Below are 27,242 nucleotides of genomic sequence, written 5' to 3' on the forward strand. Positions count from 1 at the left end.
GGGGGGCGCCGAGGGCTCGCGGCGCGGGGAGGGCGGGGGCGCCGGCGGGGCCTGGGGCCGCCGCGGGCCGGGCCGGGTCGGGCCGCGGAGGCGGTTGGGCCCGGGCGGGCGCGCAGCCCCGGCCACAGAACCCGGCCGCCGGGAGGGAGGGCGGGAGGGGAGCCGCCGCTTCCCCCCAAGGGGCCCGTCCTCGCTGGCTAGACGATGGCTCCCCAAGCGGCTTCAGAACAAAAACCGTGTCTGGGGAATCGGGCGAAATCCCGAGACCCACCGTGATCCACTTTAATGCAGTGGAGGATTAATGGCTACTTTAGGGGTTACTTAGGCTTTTTTCTGGCAGTTGTGCTTTGGGAACCTTCACTGGGGCCATTTTATGTTTAAAAAAAGGACGAAGGTTGTTTGAAAAGCACTTATCTGAGTTCCTTCCGAATGGGTAAAATGGCGAAGGGGAAGCAAATCCCCCCCCCATCGTATCTTCGACTAGCAAAAGCACCAAAACAAACAAAAAAAGCCTACAGTGGTCCAAGTGTCCCTGCTTTCGCCTTGAAATTTGCCTACTTCTTCCCGTTGGTCCCTTTTTGGTTACTTGCGATCACGTAGGTTTGCAAAAAGCAGTCACATAAATAACCTTTTCAGTCACCAACCCAATGTGATCACTAGTCCCCCCAACTCTTATTTTTATGATGACAATAAAACACGTTTTTGCCCGGTCCCAAATGCCGCAGACCAGCCCGCGGCCGCCCGACACCGTACCGTTGGCGACCCGAGTCGATCCATCATGGCTGCGGCCGCTTACCCTGCTTTTCAGTCCCTGAGCTTTGTGGTCCTCCTCCCTTTGGCTGCCCTGTTTATATAGAGCCATTGCCGCTCTCTAATATAGACTCTGCCAGGATGGGTAGGTGCTTTTCAGGCCTACGTCACCGCCTCTCCATTTAAACACCAGATCCGGCTTTAAATAGTGAGAGCTGCTGAGAGCGGGGCTGGGAGGTGCGTGCTCCCGAGGCGAGAGCCAGGCGCGTGCAGAGCTCAGTTTATTTCTAGGTCCTTTTTTCACGCTGTAATTGCGCGCCTGTCGGGGGCTGCTTTCAGAGCCCCAAGTTTTTGTTTTCTTCCTAGCAGCAGCTAGGATTTTCCTTCTTTGTTTGTTAGGGGGAATATATCCGAATCGCTGTCCGTTTTTATTTACAATTTTCAAAATGTATTATTGAAAACAAAGAATTTTTGATCAGATAGCCTATTTTCCTGTGTGCATTATTTTCAGAAATTAGAAAAACTGCTTTCTACAAAGTGTTAGCTGCAGAGGACTTGGGGTTTTGGTTGTATTTTGTTCAGGAAACAGGTTAGAAATACAGCTCCTAATATTTCGTTATGTTTTTCTATAGTAAATCTAAAAGACACGAGGCCTTTCAGAGAAATAGATAAGTGCCTGAAGCTTCGGTATAGGACCATGTATGTGTGGGGGAATCGTGAGTAATTAGAGGGAGGAGACTTAGTGCAAACTGGATTTTAAAAAATTGTTAATTAGAACCTTATCACCTTGGATATTAACATGATATCCAGTATAAAAATTATTCCAGTTTATTTTTCAGCATTGCATCAGGGAATTAACATTTTTGAAGGAAACCTCCTAAGAAATCACTTAATAATGCCACTAGTGGCCCTCTGATTAACCAGTTTTCAAGTTTGAAATATGTTTTTTTAAAAATCAGGAGAAACCTAAACTTTCGTGAAAAACAGAAACTGACTCAATAGAGTGAAGAATTTTAGGTATTAGTTTAGAAATTGCTTATTTCAAATACTGCCTATGTGCCCACATAGTTTTCAAAAATTAGTGTCTTGAGTGCTTTACAAAGTGTGAACAATTCTAAATTATTCATTAAGCATATACTTTGTGAAGAATACACATTTCCCTTCTTTCAACTATAGTGCTTATGAAGCTGTTAAGTGATCAAGTTGTGAGTTCATTAAGGCACAAAAATAAAATCTTAAAGAATGATTCATTAAGTAGAGAGTACCAGAAGAAAGCAGATTTATACCTATCGATGTCTGGATCTCCAAGCAAAAGGTTTTCAGAGGTAATTGACTTCAGGAACACCACAACACCATCTAGTTTATTGAAAAGCATTATGTATTGTCAATTTGAGATTTATGCTCCCAATTTAAAATACATTGCCCTTCTAATGCCTTGAGGAGTCATTATTGATTAAAAAACAAAACACTTGATAGAGATACTTTTGTAATTCATCTGTTAAATCAGTTTAGTTAAGATGATGTCCACAGTCACATATACTTTCCTTATATGTAGAATCAGAATGAATGTTAAAGCAGGGACGATAGAAATGTTCGTTTTGCCGATGAATAATTTAAGCTTCAAGAGGCAGATTGGGCAAAATGAGGTTAGTGAGTGGAACAGTAAAGCAAGAACCCAGGTATTTGAATTGGTTTTCTTTTAATGAGAAGGAGTGAATAGTTTTTAATGGTTGAGGCAAATTATACTGACAGATTCATTATTTGTATTTTGTTTGTTTTGTTTTCGGAGACAGGGCCTGGCCCTGTCTCCCAGGCTGGAGTGCAATGGCACAGTCTCCGCTCACTGCACCCTCTCCCTCCTGGGCTCAAGCCATCCATATCAACCTCCCAAATAGCTGGGACTATACAGGCACGTGCCACCGCTCCTGGCTAATTTTTTTTTGTAGATACAGGGTTTTTCACCATATTGTCCAGGCTGGTCTCGAACTCATGAGCTCAAGCAGTCCTCCCAAAAAGCTGGATTGCTGGTGTTAGGCATTGTACCTTCCCTCATTATTTCTAGTTTTGACAAGGCAAGGACACATTTTCTTAGCAGTTCCCTTGTGATCACAATGTTGCTGATAGAGATGGTAGTGAAACATATTTCTGTTTGAAGTTTGCTTATGAGAACAAACCCTTGGTTTTATTTGGTAGCCATTAACTTTTACCTTAAGCAAGGTATGAAACGAGTAATGACAGAGCATCTAAAAAACTTGTTAACCCTAAATCTCTAATAATGGGTAGGATTTATAACCGGGAAACTCTGGTTTTGTCAAGGCAATTCCAGTTTTGTCATCTGACATGACTTCCTTTTTTCTAACAGGTTAAAAATAGGATGTGGGGAACAAAAAAAAAAAAAAAAAGGATGTGGATTGGGCTGATTGTTCTATCTGCCACCTTGTAGTTTTTTAAAAAATATTTTATACTCTTTGAAAGTTCGTTCACATTTGTTCTCATTTTGCTCATTTTACCATTCAACCGTCTAGAAGCCAGCTCCTTTACTTACCCACTCTGTCCTCAAGTAATACCGACAGTGCAAATTGTAATAATAATAATAATAATAAACATTTAGAGGATTCATGTTCATTATAATGTTCTGTTGCATTACCTGGGCAGTAGTAGAGGAGAAATCCTGGGAAGGAAATCAGCATACCTTTTTCTTTGGGACGTTCAGACCTCTTGTTGCGAGTGTATGAATAGTTTAATGATATAGCTTGAAAGGACAGATTGGGTCACTCAACAGAAGTTAGGTGATTTTTAAACCTGTGTGTTCATTAGGTTGCAGATTATTACCAGGTAGATGACTGCCGTAGATAACATTCTCCAAAGTCTAAGATTTAGTTGTGAGGTAGTGAGATACAGCAGAGTTCAAAGGCATGGAGTAGTAGAAGCTAGACATAAGCAACCCATACAGCTATTTTTGAACATTACATTAGGTATTTTGACTACAACATAGGAAATTATAATTGGAAATTGTATGGACCTTGTAGGGACCTTCTGTGTGTGAATTGCATTAATCTTAAAATTTTTATTAAAGGATGCAGTTATCAAATCTAGTTTATGGCAAATGAGGTCTGTTAGGGTGGTCATATTTTGAAAGTCATATATAGATAGTTGGCAAAATGAATTGTATTTGTTTTGAATTTGTGAAAATCTGTTATACATTATAACCTGTGAAAAACTGTCTTTTTCAAGTCTTTTATTTTTCCTTTAAAGCCTAAATTATACAGATCTGTGATTGAAGATGTCATTAATGATGTGAGAGACATCTTTCTGGATGATGGAGTGGATGAACAAGTACTGATGGAACTAAAAACTGTGAGTTTGTCTTTTTTTAAATATTCCTACCTTTTCCCCCCATCATTCTCTTTGGCTAGAAATGAATCTGTAATTTTTCTATAGGATGAATGTTTAACTTTGTTGAAGGAGGCAGTATAGTTTAGTGACATGTGCTGGTTTTAAATTCCAACTCTACCATGCATTCTTCCTCTGACCTTAGGCAAGCTACTTTTATATTTCAGTTTCCTTATGTGTAAGATGGAAATTGGTAGTATTTATCTTATAGGTTTGTTTTGAGGGTTAAATGGAATAACCATATAAAATCTTAGCTCAATGCCTGATAGTGGCATTAGCTGTTATTATTGGACAGTTAGTATTCTACATTTTATGGTCTGATTACTTGACTTGCCTGTAAGAATTTTCTCGCTCTTTTTTTTCTTTTTTTTTTTTTTTTGACACAGGGTCTGGCTCTGTTGCCCAGGCTGGAGTGTAGTGGTGCCATCTGGGCTTACTGCAACCTCCCACTCCCAGGCTCAAATCATCCTCCCATCTCTGGGACTACAGGCACATGCCACCATGCCTGGTTAATTTTTGTATTTTTGGTAGGAGATGGTTTTCAGCACATTACCAAGGCTGCTTTCCAACTCCTGGCTGCAATTGATCCTCCTGCCTCAACCTCCCAAAGTGCTAGGATTATGGGTGTGAGCCACGGCACCTGGCCTTAATCTTGTGTTTTTTTTTGAGACGGAGTCTCACTCTGTTGCAAGCCTGGAGTGCAATAACACCATCTTGGCTGACTGCAACCTCCACCTCCTGGGTTCAAATGATTCTTGTGCCTCAGCCTCCCGAGTAGCTGGGACTACAGGCACGCATCGCCACACCCAGCTAATTTTTGTATTTTTGGTAGAGACGGGGTTTCACATTGTTAGCCCAGGACGATCTCGATCTCCATCTCCTGACCTCATAATCCACCCACCTCGGCCTACCAAAGTGCTGGGATTACAGAAGTCTTAATATACCTGTATTCTAAAGTGTGTTTAAGTTGTGGGATTAAGTGCTTGATAAAATAGTTTTAGTTTCTTGGCCAGGCATGGTGTCTCAAGCCTGTAATCCCAGCACTTTGGGAGGTCAAGCCTGGCCAAGATGGTGAAACCCTGTCTCTACTTAAAAAAAAAAAAAGAATTTTAGGTTCTTGAAGTAGACCTGTTACATAGGCTAAATGTTTTAAATATATTTTACTTTAAGAGCGAGTTTTCTTTATCTTGGATTTAAGCAGAAATATTTAGATTTTTTTTTTTTTTTTTTATTAGCAGTTGTGTTTTCCTTGTGTTGTAATGACTCATGAAATTGTGGTATGTTTTTGTCCTGTTGATTAGAATAGTGTTTCTCAAAGTACACTTCATGGAGTCCTGGGCTTTCCCCTGGGGTCCTTTCAGGGGATCCATAAGGTTGACTGAATGCTCAAGTCTGGAAAATCATAGTTTGCCTGTCATTCTTTCAATTAAAAATTGTATTCTGTGAGAAAAGTGACGCATTCAATTCACAACTCAAGTGGACAAGTGCTTTCCTTTGAGATAACTGTAAATAGGCAGCAGAAATGCTTCATGCATACTTCTCATTCTGATAAATTGAATGTTAAAAAGATGTGGACTCATTGATATTAAGATATTCTGTAATGAAGTGTGTTTACATTTGAAAGATCTGAATTCACTGAATTTGTGTTTTCCAAATGTCCAATGCGTAATGTTGGGAAACTCATTCAAAATGTAAGATAAATTAATGGACTTTCACAGTATGAAAAGTTCATAGTTATATGGTTTAATATTCTGCATTGTAGCTATCACTTAAACTAGAAACTGTCACTTAAAACACCTTTTCTTTTCCCAACGACTTAACTGTAAGTAGGCAGATTTTCTTTGTATACCTCAACCAAAACAACAAAGTGAAAACAGAGGCAGATATGAGAATCTGGCTATTTTCCTTTAAGTCATTTGTCATTCTCACTCAATTTTATTTACTAAAATATGGCTATTTGCAGAAAAAAATGTTATTTATGTTAACATATAGTGGATCCATTATTTCTAAATAAATTAGTAAACGTTTAAAAAACTTTGTTGTAATTTCTATTACTGTAAGTATAGGTAAATGTAATTCACTTACAGAAAAGCTCTTTGAGAGTCTCGGTGATTTTTGAAAACAATAAAAGGTCCTGAGATGCAAGAGTTTTATAACTGCTGGTTTAGAAGTTGAATGCTAAGCTCCTTTAACTCTGTGTACAAATATGTAATCACAGTTAATAATTGTTAAAGAACATATGTTGTGGTCTCATCCTTTCAACATAAGCGTGGAGGGTGCAACTTGGCAACCAGTTTATTTATTTCATTTTTATTTTTTAGTAGAGATGGGGTTTCACCATGTTGGCCAATATGGTCTCGATCTCTTGACCTTGTGATTCACCCGCCTTGACCTCTCAAAGTGCTGGGATTACAGGCATGAGCCACCGTGCCTGGCCCAGTTTATTTTAAATAAAGCAAATCTCACCTTGCTTGTGGTGATGAAGTAGGTCTTGGTGTATTTATTAATAGATATCTACAGGAGACTTCTCTAGAATTTTCAATGCGAATATTCCTTTGTGAGGTAGGAAAAATATATAGGTGTGAAACAGATGATCAAGTATTTATTTACCTTGAGAAGAATGTGTAAAGGTTACTAATAGTGAAGAGTAGGTATCTAAAAATACAAGTGTAGGAGTGCTAACTCTGAGACAGTTGTTGGCAGAAGAACAATATAAATTGTTGAAGTGGCATGAAGTAAATGAAGGATGTGAATAATAAGAAAACAAGCTTATTTTGATTTCTTAGTGTAACGTGGAATGAGTTTCTTGAAATTTATGTTACGCTCTTATAATGGTTGTCCTTGTAGTTTGTGACCTTGTGTGGAAGATGCAGCATTTTTAGGTGTAGAAAATCAGTTCTAAAGATGTTAAGTAATTTTCTATAGGACAAAGTCTAGTGGTCAGCCTAGATTATTATCTACTCTTGGTTTTCACAATGAAACTCTGGAGAATTGATTTTCCTTACTGTTAACAGTAGAATCAAGACATTCTCTCAAAGAGAATGAGCTATCTTTGAGACCTCCATTTTTATTATATATGACTTTTTTAGTACATATTTTACAGGTAACACACTGATTTTTAGCTTAATGGCTTTTTAATGACAAAAAAATGTGACCTATTCAACTTGGAATCCCCAGCCTTTACCACAATTTCTGGCATATGTGGTTGACATTCAGTAAGTATTTGATTGAACTGTTTGATAACAAATATGGCAACTGAATCTTAACTGAACAAAATAGTGTAATATTCTTGTTGTTTTTAAATGGGCCATAGTCATCTATTTGGGTTTTATTGGAGTTAAAAATAAAATAGACTAAAATGAGTTTGTTTTAATTTTAATTCTCTGGACTGAATTTCTTCAGGATCTTATTAGAATTTCTAGAATATGCCCTAGATTTAATAGTTAGCCAGCCAGCATTGTCCAATAGAACTTTCTACAGTGATGAAAGTATTCTATAGCTGTGTTCTTCAGTATGGTGTCAACTAGCCACATGTACTTATTAAGCATTCAGAATGTGGTTGGTGGAACTGAGAAACTGAATTTTTTATTAATCTAAACTGAAATCACTGCATATGGCTGCTTGCTGCTATATTGGACTGGTCAAGTTTAGACATTCTTGCTTAGTAAAACAAACTTTAATTTTGTATTTTATGGTTTAGAAAGACTGTCATTAGCTCTAGACCCTCTCCCCACTTTTTGAAGCCGTTTTACAAACTTATCAAGAGCTTGTATAAGTCTGTAAAGGAGGCAGTGGTGAATTAGATTGAGAACAAAGATGAGTGATGAGAATCCATGTGATTTGAGGGTTAATGAGGTAATGCAGAAATGGAGACGATAAAAATATTTCAACCCCGTCTTTGAGGTTATCTCCTTAACCACTGGGCCTCCTTTAATGTAATGTGTGAACTATGAGACGTAGAAAAAACACCATAAAATACAGCCCTGGTTTTCAGTAAATCTGTATTGGAATGTAAATGTGTTTTGGATTGGTGAGTGACTATTGGGTGGGAATGATACTGTAGAAATTTTCAGCAATTCTCTGGAATTCAGCCTGATTTCTAGATTATCCAACCTACCTATCTCCAAACATCAAGTACTGTGGGAGATATAAAACATTTCCTCTCTTTTTAATAAAACAAATAAAATGAGAATAGTTGCCTCAATTGGAAGTATATCTGAAATTCATTTTATCTGCTTCTGGTTCAGATTTCTCAGCATTGGCTCTATTGACATTTTGCACTGATTAATTCTTTGTTGCAGGGACTGTCCTATTGATCGTAGGATGTTAGCAGCATGACTGGCCTCTGCCCACTAGATGCCAGTAGCTCCCTTCAGTTGTAACGAAAGCTGTCTCTAGACTTTGCCAGATGTTGCTGGGGGGCAGAATCACCTCTGGTTGAGAACCACTATTCTAAATGTCTTCTAGTTATGTATATAAAATACTTGATACACTCTAATCATATGTAAATACTTGGACCATAAGTTGAGTAATAATCTATTTCATTTCATTTACTCTTAGGGAAAGCTGTGTTTCTCCAGCATTATTTCTTGGGAGCCCAGAAATGTAATATGTTTTATCCAGGAGCTAGATGTTTTGTGAAACTAGAAGAATCCTTCAGAATTTGTAGCCCACCATGTTGCCAGGGAGCAGTAGATCTCATCACATTTTATAGATGAGAAAGTAGACTGGGAATATGCTTTGACAAGGTCATTTGGCTAATAAGTGATAGAGACTATCACTATGAACCTAGCCCTTTTGCCTCCATGTGACATATACAGAACTTAGCAATAAGAAGGAAGGTAACAGTTTTGACTATGGCTTGGGTTGTTGTGTGGCACCTGAGATGGTTTTGAGTGTCAGTGACCTGCTCTGATAGCAGCAATTTAGAGATTAGGAATTTGGATGAGTACTGGGATTAAAGTGAGGCAAGTGAGGGTCCTAGGGTGCAGAATGCAAGGAGACACTCACTTTCAGGGCCTAGCCCTGAGTGGAACCTTTGAGTCAGACCATCTGGGTTGTATCCCTATTCTGTCTGCCATTGGTTAGTGATCTTGGATGAGCTACCTAACTTCTTCAGGTTCTTTTTCTATAACAAGGAGATAGTAATGTCTTACAGGATTTTTTGAAAAACTAGTCTGTAAATATATTTAGAAAGTACACAGAATTCAATAAATTTTAGTTACTAGTCTAGTTAACATGATATGCAAAGTACATTTGAATCATTTTGGGAATAGAAGATGAATTTTCTCCATTTAATTTCAGATACCTGGCAAAGATTACTATTCCTGATTATTTTCCTGGGTGTGGTGACTCATGCCTGTAATCCCAGCGCTTTGGGAGGCTGAGGCAGGTGGATCACTTGGGGTCAGGAGTTTGAGAACAGCCTGGCCAACATGGTGAAACCGTGTCTCTACTAAAAAATACAAAAATTAGCTGGGTATTGTGGTGCGTGCTTGTAATCCCAGCTACTTGGGAGGCTGAGGCAGGAGAATTGCTTGAACCCAGGAGGCGGAGGTTGCAGTGCGATTGCACCATTGCATTCCAGCCTGCGCAACAAAGTGACACTCTGTCTCAAAAAAAAAAAAAAAAAAAAGTGCCAGGCGTGGTGACTCATGCCTGAAATCTCAGCACTTTGGGAGGCCGATGCGGGTGGATCACGAGGTCAAGAGATCGAGACCATCCTGGTCAACATGGTGACCATCCTGGTCACATGGTGAAACCCCGTCTCTACCAAAAATACAAAACATTAGCTGGGCGTGGCCGCGCGTGCCTGTAATCCCAGCTACTCGGGATGCTGAGGCAGGAGAATTGCCTGAACCCTCGAGGGAGAGGTTGCAGTCAGCCGAGATCGGGCCATTGTACTCCAGCCTGGGTAACAAGAGTGAAACTCTGTCTCAAAAAAAAAAAAAAAAAAAAGTGTATTAGTATGATTACTGTTGCCAAAATAGTGTTTCATTGTTTATTTTAAACAGTTGATGTCTAATATTTTGATAAATAAAATTAAGACTTTGAAAATGAAATTGTAGAGAAACTATTAACAACATTAAATTAATTTGAACTTTTTTTTTTTTTTGAGACGGAGTTTCACTCATGTTACCCAGGCTGGAGTGCAATGGCGCGATCTCGGCTCACCGCAACCTCCGCCTCCTGGGTTCAGGCAATTCTCCTGCCTCAGCCTCCTGAGTAGCTGGGATTACAGGCATGCACCACCATGCCCAGCTAATTTTTTGTATTTTTAGTAGAGACAGGGTTTCACCATGTTGACCAGGATGGTCTCGATCTCTTGACCTCGTGATCCACCCGCCTCGGCCTCCCAGAGTGCTGGGATTACAGGCTTGAGCCACCGCGCCCGGCCTTAATTTGAACTTTATGCTAATTGACATTATAAGCTTAATACAAAATACTTATATGATACGCTTTATGTATGACTGACTACCTAGAACCAGTATTACGGTACTTGGTAAATACTGATTCTCAATAGGTTGCTTTACCCTCCTCTCCCCAAGCTGTTGGAAATGTGTGAGGCCATGTTCAACATCTCATGAGAACTAGTAGACACTTTTGGCGTTTATTACAGGAGCCAGGAGTGTTGCAATTCCTGCATGTTTCTTGTGGGACCATTCTATATGATAAAGAATTATCCTGCCTAAAATGTTAGTAGCATCCTTATATAGGAACAGTATTCCAGAAGACGATGGTTTGTTTTCCCTTCTTTGAAATTAAATCCTGAATAAGATAGTTGCTGCCCAGATGTTCATACTTTGATAGAAACGGTAGACTTTGTGTGATAAGTACAAAGATAGAAATGTCTCTAATGCACGGAAGCAATGAGTGATGGCTTTTATTTGAGGCTATTGTGACTTTGACATTTGTCTTGTGTAGGGAATTGTGGGAGAAAACTGCTGATCACAAGGAATAGTCTCTTAAGGTTATTTACGTATGCCATATTCAGGGACCTGCAAGTAACTTGGTACTGTGAAAAATAGAGTACAAGTTATAGTAGCAATTGGTATATGGTAACATACTATACTAAGGAGCTTGGTTTTTAGAGTGAGGATTATCTGGGTACTAGTTAAAATGCAGATTATTGGATTTTCCAGAGAGTCTGGCTTGATAGGGGTAGTAAAAAGAGACCTAGGAATCGTTTGCAAATAAGTATTCCAGGTTGTTAGAGATAATGTATTAGTTTGTTTTCATACTGCTGATAAAGACATATACATGCTACTGTTAAAGACATACCCAAAACTGGGAACAAAAAAAGGTTTAGTTAGACTTGTAGTTCCACATGGCTGGGGAGACCTCAGAATCATGGTGGGAGGCAAAAGGCTCTTCTTACTTCGTGGTGGCAAGAGAAAAACGAGGAAGAAGCAAAAGTGGAAACTTCAGATAAACCTGTGAGATCTCATGAGACTTACACAAGAATAGCACGGGAAAGATGGGCCTCCACAATTCAATTAACTCCCACAGGGTCCCTCCCACAACATATGGGAATTCTGGGAGATACAAGTCAAGTTGAGATTTCAGTGGGGAAACAGCCAAACTGTATCATTCCGCTCCTGGCCCCCTCCAAATCTCATGTCCACACATTTCAAAACCGATCATACCTTCCCAGCAGTCCCCCAGAGCCTTAACTCTTTTCAGCATTAACATAAAAGTCTAAAGTGTCATCTGAAACAAGGCAAGTCCCTTCTGCCTATGAACCTGTAAAATCAGAAGCAAGCTAGTTACTTCCTAGCTATAGTGGTGGTACAGGTATTGGGTAAATACAGCCATTCCAAATGGGAGAAATTGGCCAAAACAAAGGGGTTACAAGGCCCATGCAAGTCCAAAATCCAGTGGGGCAGTCATATGTAAAACTCCAGTACAATCTCCTTTAATTCCAGGTCTCACAGCCAGGTCAGGCTGATGGAAGAGGTGGGTTCCCATGGTCTTGGGCAACTCTGCCCCTGTGGCTTTGCAGGGTACAGTCTCTCTCCTGGCTGCTTTCACAGGCTGGCATTGAGTGCGGCTCTTCCAGGAGCACAGTGCAAGCTGTCGGTGGGTCTGCCATTCTGGAATCTAGAGGACTGTGGCCCTCTTCTCACAGCTCCACTAGGCAGTGCCCCTATAGGGACTCAGTGTGGAGGCTTTGACCCCACATTTCTCCCTTCTCCATGAGGGCTCTACCCTGCAGCAAACTTTTGGCTGGATGTCCAGGCATTTCTGTACATCTTCTGAAATCTATTTGGAGGTTCCCAAACCTCAATTCTTGACTTTTGTGCACCCACAAGGTCAACACCACATGGAAGCTGCCAAGGCTTGGGGCTTCCACCTTCTAAAGCCACAGCCTGAGCTCTACATTGGCCCCTTTCAGCTGGAGTGGCTGGGACACCAGGCACCAAGTCCCTAGGCTGCACACAGCATGGGGACACTGGGCCTGGCCAATGAAACCACTTTTTCCTCCTGGGCCTCGGGGCTTGTGATGGAAGGGGCTGCCATGAAGGTCTCTGACATGGCCTGGAGACATTTGCCCCATGGTCTTGGGGATTAACATTTGCTACTTATGCAAATTTCCCCAGCCTGCGTGAATTTCTCCTCAAAAAATGGCTTTTTCTTTTCTACTGCATCATCAGGGTGCAAATTTTCTGATCTCTATGCTGTATTTCTGTTTTAAAACGGAATAGCACCCAACTCACCTTTTGAAGGCTTTGCTGCTTAGAAGTTTCTTCTGCCAGATACCCTAAATCATGCCTCTCAAGTTCAGAGTTTGACAAATCTCTAGGACGGGCAAAATGCTACCAGTCCCTGCTAAAACATAGTAAGGGTCACCTTTGCTCTAGTTCCTAACAAGTTCCACATCTTCATTGGAGACCACCTCAGCCTGGACCTTACTGTTCATATCACTATCAGCATTTCCATTAAAGCCATTTAACAAGTCTCTAGGAAGTTCCAAACTTTCCCACATTGTCCTGTCTTCTTCTGAACCCTCCAGACCGTTCAAACCACTGCCTGTTACGCAGTTCCAAAGTCGCTTCCACATTTTCAGGTATCTTTTCAGCAATGCCCTACTCCATTTACTATATTAGTTTGTTTTCACACTACTGTTAAAGACATAATACCCAAAACTGGGAACAAAAAAAGGTTTAATTGGACTTACAGTTCCACATGGCTGGGGAGGCCTCAGAATCATGGTGGGAGGCAAAAGGCTCTTCTTACATATTGGCAGCAAGAGAAAATGAGGAAGAAGCAAAAGCGAAAACCCCTGATAAACCCGTCAGATCTCATAAGACTTATTCACTATCACGAGAATGTCACCGGAAAAACTGGCCCCCATGATTTGGTTACCTCCCCCTGGGTCCCTCCTACAGCAAGTGGAAATTCTGGGAGATAAAATTCAAGTTGAGATTTCAGTGGGGAACACAGCCAAACCATATCAGGTAAGTAAGTAAGTAGGTAGGTAGGTAGGTAGGTAGATAGATAGATGATTACTTAGCCGTGGTGCCAGTTTTTAAGCAGAGGATGTCATATTTATAATTTTTAAAAAATTCACCTTGATAACAGTGTAGAACAGTGTTTTTCAAACTTCTTGCCTAGGACCCTCCTTAAGAATTAATGGTATTTAACATTTTGAATAAATATATGCACAAGTGTGTGTGTATAAGGAAAATCTGCAGAACTGTTCTTAGCGCAGTACAGTCTGACATTTTCTTTCAGTTGTATTTTGTTTATAAAAAACATTGGTAGGGGAGAGAGGGAGGGAGGAAGGGAACAGAGGGACAGAGAAAGAGATGGAGGGGGAGAGAAAGGAGAGAGGTTTACAAAGAAAATTCTAAATTGACTTCTTTATGAGTCACTAGTGGGCTGCAGTCCTCAGTTTGAAAAGCACTGGTTTACATTTTAAAGCAGTTCTCACTTTAGCATACATCGAACAGTTTGTTAAACTAAATTGCTGGTTTACCCCCAGAGCTGCTGATTCAGTATTTTTAACAAGTACCCAGGTGATGCTGATGTTGAGTCTACAACCGCATTTTGAGGATCACTGGTTTATAGAGGATGGATTGGAAGGGCAAGTTTCCACTGGAATGTCTGCTCTGTAAGGTTGAGGATTTTTGTGAGGTTTGTTTACTGTATCTTCTCAATCCCTATAACGGTATTTGGCATATAGGACATAATTATTTGTGGACTGCATGACTCGATGCAGGAAACTCAAGAGCTCAGTCACTACATCACTACTGTTTGCAGTACTGCTAGGCAGAAAGGACCAGGGCCGTACGATAGAGATGTGTTGAAAAAGTGAATCAGAGTAGACAGTAATGGTGGGCTGTTGGGGTGGATTTTGATTCCTAGGTCATTTACATGAGACTCTAGGTGAGTCATGGTGCCCAGTACTTAGCCACACATGATGTGTATTCATTAATATTTGCCATTATCATAGGAGCTTCTTTGAGGTGCGTAATGGGTCCAGATTGCTGTGGGTAAACTGGTTGGAGATGATAACTGTGAAACATAAAATTTAGAAATTATGATTTAAAAAACTTTTTAAACAAAGCATTAATCAATAGAACTTTTTTTTTCACCTTGATTTTTGGCTTTCAAGAAACTAGGGTTTGCTTTGTTTTGGAAGAGAGGAGAAGATGTAGAAGTTTTGGGTGATAACGGAGTGTTTGGAAGCCTTACTATATATAATACATTAGTCATAATGTGTTTTATTTAGCATATGAGTATCTATTTTGATGGTGTGCTGTGCTAGTTGCCCACTTTACAGAGATGAATCAGACACAACATGGGCTCTCAAAAAGTAGTTCTTGTTACTACGGGAAGAAGCTTGCTGTCTTTCGTCTGCGATTAGACTTAAATTCATTCACTGGAAGTGAGTTTAGAAGTACTTTAATTCAGTTGGTTCCCCTTTTAGCTGAAGAAGATGCCTAGGAAAGATAAATGATTTGGTTACGTAAATGACCAAACCAGGACTAACTGGGTTCCTGACTTCTGGTATAAGGCTCTGTTAAACAGTTAATGCCACCACCGTTGCCACCAATAATAATATATTTTGATCACTAACTTTATGTAAGACTTTGATAATTGTTTCACATGGATATGTCATTTAATCCTCTCAGCAACCAGTGAGATAGATATTGTTACCGTCTAAGAATAGACTTCAGGTAAGTCTAAATACTGGGCCTGCCAGTAGGATTCTCTAGGAAATTGACCTTAACATATGCTTTTTCAGTAAGACATTAGTGATTTAGTGGAATTGTTAACTAGCATCAAGACAACAAATCTAGAATGTCTGGAATGATTGGAAAGGTCAGGAGATTATAAAAAATCTCTTATGAGTATGACCAGGCATGGTGGCTCACACCTGTAATCTCAGCTTTTTGGCAAGCTGAGGTGGGCAGATTGCTTGAGCCCAGGAGTTCAAGACCAGCCTGGGCAACATAATGAGACCTTGTCTCTGTTTCTGAAATTAAAAATAAAATTAAAAAAACTTTCTGTGAGTATGGCAAAGGGAACTTCTGGAAGGATCTGATAGAAGCCACAGGTCAATTAGGAAATATCCCAAAAGCAAATCCTGGAGGACAAAACAAAGTAGATGTAGATCTTTGTGTGCAGAATGACTGAATGAAGTTTCATATGTATTTTCAGGGAATAGTTTGTGACTTTTTGGGCAGTTTCTTGTAAGGTTCAGGCTCCGGATTGAACACTAAAGCTGGTAGAGAGGAAATGTTAGGTAGAAGAATGAAATCGTTGAACATCTTTTCTTTGTTTTTGTCCATTATGATTTTTCTCATCATAGAACCTAAGGTGAAATGAGAAAATAGAAATGGCTAAACATAAAAGGATTGCCAATTCTTGGCTTAATGGAAGAAGGAAGGAAATTTCAAGAAGTGTGGAAAGTTGGGATAACCAACCAATGACCTTTGGGCATTGCTGGTTCCTTTTCTTTGTGTAGGTTTGGACAGATGGAAAGTTGGGCTTTTCTACTTCAGGCAATTGCCTCTATGTTTCCATTGTTCTAAATGAAATTTATGATTTGTATGTTATTTAAGAATTTATGTTCTACATGTTGAGGCAGAACATTTTATATTTTGTATTTTTATAAGGAAAACGTTGTATATGAAAATAGTTTAGTAATGGTTTTGATATTATAAAGGATAATCTTTGATTACTGAAGAAGTTACTTATGTGAAACTCATTGCTCAATATTAGCTGATGATTAAGGAATTACTATAGAAAGTTTGGATGAGGGGTGAGGGGAGGGATAGCAGGGCTGGGGGGGATACGGGAGAGATAGCATTAGGAGAAATACCTAATGTAGATGACGGGGTGATGGATGCAGCAAACCACCATGGCATGTGTATACCTGTGTAACAAACCTGCACGTTCTGCACATGTACCCCAGAACTTAAAGTATAATAAATAAATTTTTAAAAATAATAATAAAAGAAAATATAAAAAGAAACAAAATTCTCCAGTACTCTGATGTGGCAAAAATAAGGTTTGATGCTTTAAAATTTTGTTTTTGCTATTGTTTACACTTGGGTTAGAATTATAGATTGGTTGTATTTTTGTGTCTGTATCAGTTTTTAAAATAGAATAATTTTATAAATAGATTAATAAAATTGTTATGTTCATCTGTCCAAAGTTATTTTATCTTCCACTTAGGAATCTTTAATGTTCTTTGCCTTAGTTATGGGAAAATAAACTAATGCAGTCCAGGGCAGTAGATGGATTTCATTCAGAAGAGCAGCAGCTCCTACTGCAAGTTCAACAGCAGCATCAACCCCAGCAGCAGCAGCACCACCACCATCACCACCATCAGCAAGCTCAGCCTCAGCAGACGGTACCTCAGCAAGCACAGACCCAGCAGGTCCTTATTCCCGCATCACAGCAAGGTGAGACTGGATTTGTTTTCCTACTTACAACTTGAAAATTAAGCTTGTCGTTTTGAAAGAAGAGAAATATTCTGCATTTCTTGGATCTTGTTTTTTAAGGGGGTCATGGAGAACCTAAGAATAAACAAACAGCAGCAACAAAAAACCCTATGTTGATTTCGGGCGTTTTCCCCTTTTCTCTTGGCTGAGGGGTGTGTGTATGTAAATGTATATAAATTTGTATAAAATATAGATTCTATCATCTGTGGAGTAATGGTAGACAAGTAATTTATTAACTGAAAGCTTAAGATGATATTCAGAGAAGTTGTATTAATACTTTGTTTTGAAAAGGCTGTGTAATGATGGATTTCCTAAATTAAGTTAAATCTAAAAGGTTTATTTTTTGGATTTAAGGGCTTTATTATTTTATATGGTAAAATAGTTGTTTGCTTTCTTTAGAAAACATGTTCTTTCAAAGACATGTTTCAGATTAGTTTTTAAAATATATCTTAAACTCTGGAGTCTTGTATATTTTGGCAATCTGAAAATTCAGTTCCATAGTAATTTATGTAAGCCCAAATGTACTGAGTTAGATTTGCTTTAAGAGTGGATATATAACATATCTTAATTTATATTACTTGGTTTAAAGCTAAGAAAAAGCAAATATTGGCCAGGCACAGTGACTTATGCCTGTAATCCCAGCACCTTGGGAGGCTGGATCATGAGGTCAGGAGTTTGAGACCAATCTGACCAACATGGTGAAACCCTGTCTATACTAAAAATACAAAAATTAGCTGGGCATGGTGGCACACATCCGTAATCCCAGCTACGCAGGAGGCTGAGGCAGGAGAATCACTTGAACCCAGGAGGTGGAGGTAAGCTGAGACTGTGCCACTGCACTCCAGCCTGGTTGATAAGAGCAAGGCTCTGTCTTTAAAAAAGAGTAGCTATTTATAGACTATGTCCATAGTGCTTTATACTCCGCAAGTCATTTTATAGATACTGTTTTACTGGCACCTTATGCGGGCTTTGTAAAATACCCCTTGGCTTAATTTCACAGCTCAGGAAAATCTGAGCCCAGAAAAGGCTAAGAAACTTGCTCTGTATTTTCTCTCATGACAAACATTTATTTAGTTATAAAACTTGCTGAGCATTCTAATTCAGTACATCTGGTTTTATAGAAGTAAATGGAAAGTTTATTTTAATGTATCGTTTAGTTACTCATTTGCCTGTATACATATGTATCTTAAAATTAATAATGATGAATAGTAGAAACATCTATTTGGGTTATTTTACTGTTGACATAGAGTAGTACTTTTCATACCTGATTTTAATGTATACTTTGTATCAAATAATTTTTGTTCTTTTAATATTTTTTGATGACTGTTCCTCCTGTTGCCTTCAGACCTGGCATTAGGATTTTAGGTCATCATAAATTAAAATTTGATTTTCTTCACTCAGAGAGTATTAGGATAATGGGATTATCCATCTGTTCTCTGAAATTTGCAGAATCAAACATTGCGTTCCGTTTAACATTGCCATTATTTCTGATTTGTATTTTTTCCAACTTGGGCTGGTTCACCATTCCTCAGGCAACCTGGTGGTCCCCTGCTTTTAAGAGGTCGCCGTATTGATGCCGAACTTAGTTGGACACCTGATGAGCATAGCACACTAGAGCCCAGAACTCCTGGGCTCAAGTGATCCTCTCACCTCAGCCTCCTGAGTAGCTGGGACTATAGGTGTATGCCCCCACATCCGGCTGATTTGTAGTTTTTAAACAGCTGACGAAAGTAGCATGAGTCTGTCAACTGTCATATTGGGAGAAAAGGACTATGTAGATTTCAAAAAATTCCTGACCTCAGGTGATCCGCCCACCTTGGCCTCCCAAAGTGTTGTGATTACAAGTGTGAGCCACCACATCTGGCCTTAAATATTTTTAAATTATTAAGTAGGTACATCACAGCTGTTATTTGTCATAGAATTTATAACGTCCTGAGATCAAATGATTGAAAGCATTTTAGTACAGAAAATGTGGAAAACATGAAAAAAAATTTTATCATGTTATGTAAAGTATTCTTGTGATTATAAAATAGCCTCATGGTTCCTTGTTTGCATGTGTGCTTTTTTGTAGCCACGGCACCACAAGTTATTGTTCCAGATTCTAAGTTGATACAGCATATGAATGCGTCAAACATGGTAAGAGTCAGAATATAGCACTTTGATTGGCTGTACTTAATTCTAACACAAATTGTGATTATGCCTATGTGTGTCATCAACAACTTGAAGTTTATTGAAGACTTGAGCAAAACAGCTGTTGTAGTTTCCTGAATATTGGATCTGAAGTTTGTGGCTTGGTGCTTAGACATTAAGGTTCATAAAATTGTGGAGTTCTTTGTTTAAACATACCAAAAGAATGGTGCTTTGTGAGAGTTACTCCATTCCCTACTATTTCTGAAAAAGTTTTACAGGACCTCCCAAACCTATAATGCCAAGTATGGTTCTGTTTTAGGAGACCTAGTAATTGCAAAAGGTCAGGAAGGCTAAGAATTATGAACTTTTAAAAAATGAAGATGAACTCTTTGGATAGTTCAGTATAACTATTTTTAAAATCAAGAGTTTAAAAATGTTGCTCTGATTTAACCATGGTGTAGCCTAGTAAGGTATTATAGTGTGTAAATTACCAAAGAATACATTTTAACCGGTTGAGTTACATTAGAATTCTTATATTTCTGAAGACTATCCACTAAACTTCACAAGTCCTCACTCATATTTTCAAATTACATTTCAGACATAAAATATTTTTCATCAAATATAGTATAGTTTAACTGTAAAAATGGAAGAACCTCTTCAAATCCATGGAAAATGTTTACCTATGTCCTGGAAGTTATTTTTTTTTAAATAAAACATTAAATACAGTCAGATTAGAGTAGTTCAGTACTTTCTTATGAATGGTTTTTCCTTGTTTAAAATATACAGTCTGTTAATTTCATAGAGTGGTGATTCAGCTCTGACATTGCATTTTTCAGCCAAAACTTTAAAGGTGAAAAAAATCAATATTTGTAAAAAGATCTTTTAGCCTATGTATCTAGTTAGTACTAGGAATGAGTTTGTTTCTTTTTTTTTTTTTTTTTTGGTTCAAGTTTTTGTTTGTTTGTTTGTTTGTTTTTTGAGGTGGAGCATCGCTCTATCACCCAGGCTGGAGTGTAGTGTTGCAATCTCAGCTCATTGCAACCTCCGCCTCCCAGGTTCAAGTGATCCTCCCACCTCAGCCTCCTGAGTAGCTGGGAGTACAGGTGTGTGCCACCATACCTGGCTAATTTTTTGTATTTTTAGTAGAGACAGGGTTTCACCATGTTGGCCAGGCAGGTCTTGAACTCCTGACCTCAAGTGATCCACCTACCTCAGCCTCCCACAGTGTTATGGTTACAGGCATGAGCTACCACATTCAGCCTCAAGAATTTTTTTCTTTTAAGTCCTCTCAGCAAGGCAGTTTACTTCCGTAGAAGGGCGCAGCGTATGGATGGAGTAATGGTGGCTACATGCTTGGACAAGTGGGGAATAGGTACTTATGCCTGACGGGGGTCGTCCCTACTGCTGTGTCATTCCCTATTGTTTAGGGTTAGACCACACAAGCTAGAATAATCCCAATTGGCTATTTTAAAACAATAAAATAGGAAAAAATATTTTTAAAAGATAAAATAGGGTAGGAGCTGGAATGGCAGGGTGGGTGTTTCGGCAAGAAGGATGGTTTTGGGCTTGTCAGAGCAGGTAGCCAGGGGTGATCAAGTGACCGAGATGAGTCAGGATGGAACTGGGGGTGAGGGGAGCAGATGTGAACTACTGATTAGAACCGCTGAAGAAGATTGTTTACTCGAATTACAAGGAACTTAAGCTTTAAAATAGAGTATTAAAGAATAAGAGAGCTAAACATGCTGACATACTGATTCTTTGAAGAGAAACTTGGGGTTCACCATAACAATCCTCCATGTTGAATTTTTACAGTTTTCTTTTTTTTTTTTTTCTTTTCAAACTTCCTTAACATGTCTTGGCTTAGTTGTTTTGTTTGTTCTTCTAAAAGAAGTAATGTATCTGAATAGGGTGGATGAGGGGTTGGGGATATTTTAGTAAGAGTTATGTCTACTAGACTCTGCACAAGTCCTTGGATGCATGGTGTGACACAATATCTAACAAGAAGTATTATTATCTAATCTCATATCTAGGGCTATTCTGTTTTCTTAGGCCATTTGGCTAGTGGATCCTAATTGTTCAGCTGTTCCTTTGACAGCATCTTTAGTATAGTTAACAAACCACTGTTGGTTGTAATACATGTAGCTTATCTAATTTACAATTTTTTAAAAAATTGTTACCTACCAGAACAACATTGACTTAAATCTTGCAGCTATCTGATCTTGGGCTTTAAATTTATGTGGTACTCCTCAAAGAACTTCAGTTTCATCTAAATAGACACGAGAATCAAAAGACCTATAAGGAGCTTCTCTTATTTGCCATTGTAATTTCTTTTTCTTTGGTTGATGAAATGCCAGGGTAGAAGGGGGATAGTCAATTGGGCTAGAGTGCAAGTGCCACTCCAGTTATTTGGCGAGTATCCAGTAAAGGTCCTCTACAATACCACCATCCATCCGCTCGGGGATGAGCAAGGGCGGACTGATGCACCAGTTCTTGGAAGTGCCTGACTTCACTGCATCCTGTAAAGTTTCCAAGGAACAGTAAGTTCGCCCCCCTGTCGTGACAGACACGTGTCGAACTTTGCCTTGGAAGATGGAGGCTGTATGGCCCTCAGGTTGACCCGTGGGGTGTTGAACCTCAGGAAATAGCAGTGAAGGAACTTGGCACAATTTGTTATTCCAGTCATTGGAATTCTGAGAAAGCGCTACTATGCATTCCATGTCTGCTTGATATGGGGACCATTCAAGTGGAAAGGGGACAACCTGGGCCTCTGGCCTACTGTGCACACAAGCATGACAATCGCAGGAATTAAACTTAATCCATTCTTCCCAGGGGTTTGCATCCTTATATCCTGTTTCAGTGGCTATGGTTTGCCTTACTTAGGTCATCTACTTCTACCATTGAGACTTTGGTTTTGTCATTGTGTCTAGGAGAAGTGGTTGATAAAGAGGTTGAAGGAGCAATAAAGTACATTTTAAAAATTTCTTTAGGATTCTTTCCTGAAATGTCAGCTCCTCTACCATAAATACGACTTAATGAAGGGGAAGAATTTCCAGATGTTGCAGTAACAACAGTAAGTGGTATAGGATTGCATTGGTTATATTGACTGCTAGAAGGAGTAATTCCTTCGGTGAAGTAGGTATATAGTTTTGAGGACTGACAAAGACCTTTGGAAGCAGTCTGTCTTAAACCTTTAGTGTTCCATATGGCATTAGACTAAGCAGAACATAGAGATTCTGTTTTAGAGGGACAAGAGTCTGATTCCTACCAATTACAAATGCGGCTGCTATTATTCCTGGATTACTAGTATCCTTAGAGGAACTCATCTTCCTAACGTGAGGAAATCTGAGAGGGACAGAGATATTCTCCCGGAAGCGGCAAGCTGTCCTTGGTTATGCACATCTCTACAGGGCATAACTAATCACACATTACAGCAACAACTTGAGGTGAGCCAGATCTAATTACATTATAACAAGATGGGGAGTGAAGGGAAGAAAAGACAAAAAAAAGATAGACTAAGTTTCTCTCAACTTTAACTTGGTAGGGTCTGATCCTGGGACAATAGCCCATGATTCTAATGGTGATGGTGCTTTCTTGACTCAAGTGTGAAAGCGCCATGATTCTAATGGTGATGGCACTTTCTTTTCTGCTGTATGAATGGCAGTCTTGGTGGCTAGCAGCACTAGGTAGGGTGGTCTCCAGGCTGGTGCTGGTATACCGGAAACTTCAGGATGGCATCTTGGTCCTGACCACCAAGGAAATACTTTACCGGATCCCCGCAGTGTCTTTTTCTTGGTCTGTGCACAGAGTTGCTTAGTTGCCACCAGTATTCATAGGCCTTCCCCCACCGCCCCTGCATTGCTGAGAGGCCAGGCTTGTTTGTCACATCGGGTAGGTCTCAACACTTTACCTACAAGGCTGCTGCAAACTGAAGCAGCAGGACGCATCTCCTCATGAGAGAGACTGCCCAGAGGAGAACGGCGAATCTTGGACAAGCCCCTAGAATTGTTATAAGTAAAATTTTGGTGCTGCAAAAAAAAATAGCACTTGAAGATAATTCCTCTCAGCAAGGCAGTTTACTTCTATAGAAAGGTGCAGTGTACGGGTGGAGCAATGGCGGCCGCACCAAGATTTTTTTTTTTAAACCAAAAAACAGTATATGGAAAGATCAGCTCTACTTTGGGAGTGATAGTGAATCACAAAGCTCATTTGTGATTATAAGCTAGATAAGAAGGGCTTACCCACTAGACAAATGACTTCCTCCTGCACATTACCAGTCTCACAAATTTATACCTTGGCAAAATTGAAAGTTTCTACATGATGGTAGAAATTGCAATTTTTAAATTCACAAATATAAGGATCTCTATTTGTACTTGTAGTTACAGTTACTAGAATCAATTCATTTACATGAAAATCAAAAAATTTCATGCCTGTTATTCTCACAAGATTTTTTATTAGAAAAAACTCCATTTTAAGTCTAAAGCCCCAGTTTTTTTTAACCTCCACCTTTATAAAAAAAAGTCTCACTATACAGTGCATATTGCAGTTGATGTTATTAAGACTGTATCTTAGGGAATAACTTGCATTATTTTAAAACAAATTTTGGCAGAATCTCTTGTGGTAGGCCCCTCTAAAAGAATTGTAAATGTTGTGGAAGAGATTTTTGAATTAATAAGTTATTTCTAGGATAAAAATCAGTGGTCCATCTCTTACTGGTTAAGTCTCCTTTATTCTAAAGAGCATATGTATTTAAACAAATCATAGGTCAGTTATTCAGGAGAATTGATTTAACATTTCTGATTGATTTGCATTTTACTTAGTAGTTTTTAGTCAGTGTTTCCTTCATGTATTTCTGAAGTGTAATCAGTATAGGCTCTGTACCAATAAAAGTGTTCTAGGTTTTTGTGGGTTTACATTATTATTTCTGATTCAGAAATACTCAGCAAAAACATTTTTATTCTTTCTAATGGCTCTGTTTATATTAGAAATGAACATATAATTCATAAAAATGTGAGATAGTAATAATATAGTAGAACGCTGTTTCAGGGAACTTAAACCATTGTTTTTGGTTCTTTTTTGTGAAATGATTGGTGTAATGCATTATTCATGTTTGGGCTGTTTTGTGGAATACAAGAAGAAATTTTAATAGTTATTAAGTATAAAGTGGTTTGTGTATGGTACATGACTCAGCAAATATCTGTTATGCAACTTGAATTTGTGGAGGCTGTGCAGGTAGTTATTGGGTCATGTATACTATATAGAAAGTACTATAGAAACTACTACCATGTCAATTTGCTGGTAGAGGGTGAATTGTTATCTTAGAAAATATGAATTATAGGCACTTAATGTTTCTTAATATTTTTTTCTTTTAAAGTAATATTGCTTAATAGTATGTGGCTAATATTTTCCTTAAACTTAGATAACTTTTAATTTGCTTATATAGACAAGATTTATCTTAAATTAGATAATTGAGTATCCAGCTTAAACATGGATCAACCTGGTGGACTACAGTTAAATTTTGGAGATATCGTGGGACTTCCAGGCCCAAGATGTAGAAATCACTTACATTTGTCAAGTGATAACAAGTGAATTTTCTTGGAAAGCTATATACCTAGAGCCCAGGCTCGATAGTAGAATTATTAGCCCAGTTTAATAGATTTCCAAGTTTGTTGACTTCTCTGACACTAGCATTTCCAAGGCAGTTATATTTCTTTAAACTTATCCAGGCATGTGTAGTTGATTGCATGTATGAATGATTGGTACCTAAAGAAGATTGAGAAGATAAGGGAAAAAAAAAAAAACTACCTAAATGTGTAGCTATAGTGGGATACAGGAAAATGCTTAAAGCACAGAATAAAAAACCAGAGAATGGTATAATTCTTTGTGGTGGGAGGGCAGGAGGAGAAAATTCTCCAGAAGCAGGAAGTCAAGAATTTGTGGTGGATTTAAAGAAACTCAGAATATAATCCCATCTATATCTTTATAACTTAAGTGTCACATACAAACTTCATTTTTAAATGTAGAAATTAAAGTTTGTGACTATTACCCAGGCTGGGTACAATGGCGCAGTCTTGGCTCACTGTAACCCCCACCTTCCAGGCTCAAGCCATCCTCCCACCTCAGCCTCCCAAGTAGCTGGGACTACAGGTGTGCACCACCTTGCTCAGCTAATTTTTGTATTTATTGTAGAGACAAGGTTTTGCCATATTGCCCAGGCTGGCCTCAAACTCCTGAGCTCAAGCAATCTGCCCACCTAGGCCTCCTAAATTACTGGAATTACAGGTGTGCACCACTGCACCTGGTATGACTTTTCTTAAGCTTTAAAGAATTTTTTGTATTAATCTGTCATTAACAAATGTTTCACCTAGAATATAATGCCAATATCTCCCTTTTTTCCTTTGCTAATGCGACATCTTAGAAGAATTGTCAGCTATACTCCCAGTGAAGTCTTATGATACAGTGTTCTCTGTAGATATCTGTTGATTTTAGTAGAAATTTTAAAAGTTACGAATTCTAGAAAGTAAACAATTATACTTTTACCTCAAGGAAATGGGGATAAGGGAACAGTGAGAAAGAAAGCAATGATGAAATAGTTGTTTCATATATTATACAGTATTGTTAATGTGGGTATTGTCTAAAAATGTATAGGTTAGATTGAGTATAGGAAGGGTAGGTACCTTAAAGAGTATTGATAGGGCAAGAAGGAAAAAAAAGCTACAGTACCTGTGAGGTTTCCTTAGAGCACCTTCTCTAGGGGAAATAAAACCCAATTGTTTTATTTAATTGCTTAAAATAATTTAGTACGTCATTTAGACTAGGTTGGTCTTTCTTGTACCATTTTATAAAATGGGATTTAGTTCTTATTAGATTTTTAAAAATTTTGGTATATTCCAAACAAAAATCATATACTAATAAAATATGCTAGAGATAAACAGATAGTATTATATATGTATGTGGTTTTGATATTTTTTCTTTTTTTTTTTTTTTCAGAGTGCTGCTGCTACAGCTGCTACCTTAGCACTCCCTGCAGGTGTGACTCCTGTTCAGCAAATATTAACAAATTCAGGTAATTAGGAATGATGGAACCATTTTAAAATATAATTTAGAAAATTGTACTATCTAGCCGTTAGGTTTTATCTTCTTTGAAAGATGGAAAATACTAATATTTATTTTACCATTTGGTTTAGATTATTAAAATAACTTTATTTGAGGGCTGTAACACAACTGTAATCATTGTTGAGGATACAGTAAAGAAGATGAAAATTGTACTTGAACCTTTGATCTGTACATGAGAACCCTATTATTGAAGTATGATTATATAAAAATGCTTACTTAGGTTTTTATTAAACATATTTAATGTGCCAGGTGAGTATTAAACTTACTTGAACTTGTGATACCAAACTAATTACTAGAGCATATTAAGAGAAAATTTATTGTATGCTGTTATTATATGCAGTATCTCTTTATTGACAAAAGACCAATGTCTAGCTCATGTGTTTTGGCATGTTAGTGTTTGAAAAATTTATTTTCATGGATTTTAAGTGTCTCCTATAATCTTGATCATATAGTTACTATTTATTTTCTGTTCTATATATGTATGTTATTTTTGTTAATTTGTAAATTTGTGATATTAGGGGCTTGTCTTGGTACATATTTTAATAAGATGTAATTTGCTTTTTAATCAATTCAGGATTCTGGGTCATCTAAATTAACATATTGGGGAAATTTGATTCTGTGTGAATTGTATGACAATGATGATAACTGACTGGTTCAGCAAACTTTTATTGCTTTTACCAATTTTGAAGCAAAGTATTGTGGTGCTTTGTTCGGTTCAAGATATGAAATGAACTGTTAAGCCTTTGTTCCTTTAAAGCTTTAAAAATGAACAGCTCCTGATGTGTCTGATCTTATTGCTCTTTCTTGACTCCTAAGGTTAGCAAAGATAATGTAAGCTTTTAGTCAAGTCTCATAATCTCTTGTTAAAACATTGTTGGAAATAGCTGAATGAGGATATCA

General features: G+C 38.4%; 1 protein-coding gene and 1 non-coding gene across 3 annotated transcripts in view; both read left to right on the forward strand.

Moving 5' to 3' along the window:
* The window catches only part of GTF2A1 (general transcription factor IIA subunit 1), a 46,332-nt gene that overhangs the window by 1,657 nt on the left and 17,433 nt on the right, over positions 1 to 27,242 (forward strand). For both annotated transcript variants that reach the window (XM_032287719.1, XM_032287718.1), the window contains exons 2-5: positions 4,006 to 4,107; positions 16,856 to 17,060; positions 19,171 to 19,235; positions 26,217 to 26,292. In XM_032287719.1, coding sequence (XP_032143610.1) covers positions 4,093 to 4,107; positions 16,856 to 17,060; positions 19,171 to 19,235; positions 26,217 to 26,292 — 361 coding nt within the window. In that variant the 5' untranslated portion in view covers positions 4,006 to 4,092. The remainder of the gene's footprint in view (positions 1 to 4,005; positions 4,108 to 16,855; positions 17,061 to 19,170; positions 19,236 to 26,216; positions 26,293 to 27,242) is intronic.
* On the forward strand, positions 18,417 to 18,560 carry LOC116558104. Its single transcript, XR_004271838.1, has one exon. It is a non-coding gene; the product is annotated as a small nucleolar RNA SNORA79 (small nucleolar RNA).

This window comes from Sapajus apella, unplaced genomic scaffold (genome assembly GCF_009761245.1).
Source record: "Sapajus apella isolate SASKATOON/1434 unplaced genomic scaffold, GSC_monkey_1.0 scaffold20, whole genome shotgun sequence".
Taxonomy (NCBI): domain Eukaryota; kingdom Metazoa; phylum Chordata; class Mammalia; order Primates; family Cebidae; genus Sapajus; species Sapajus apella.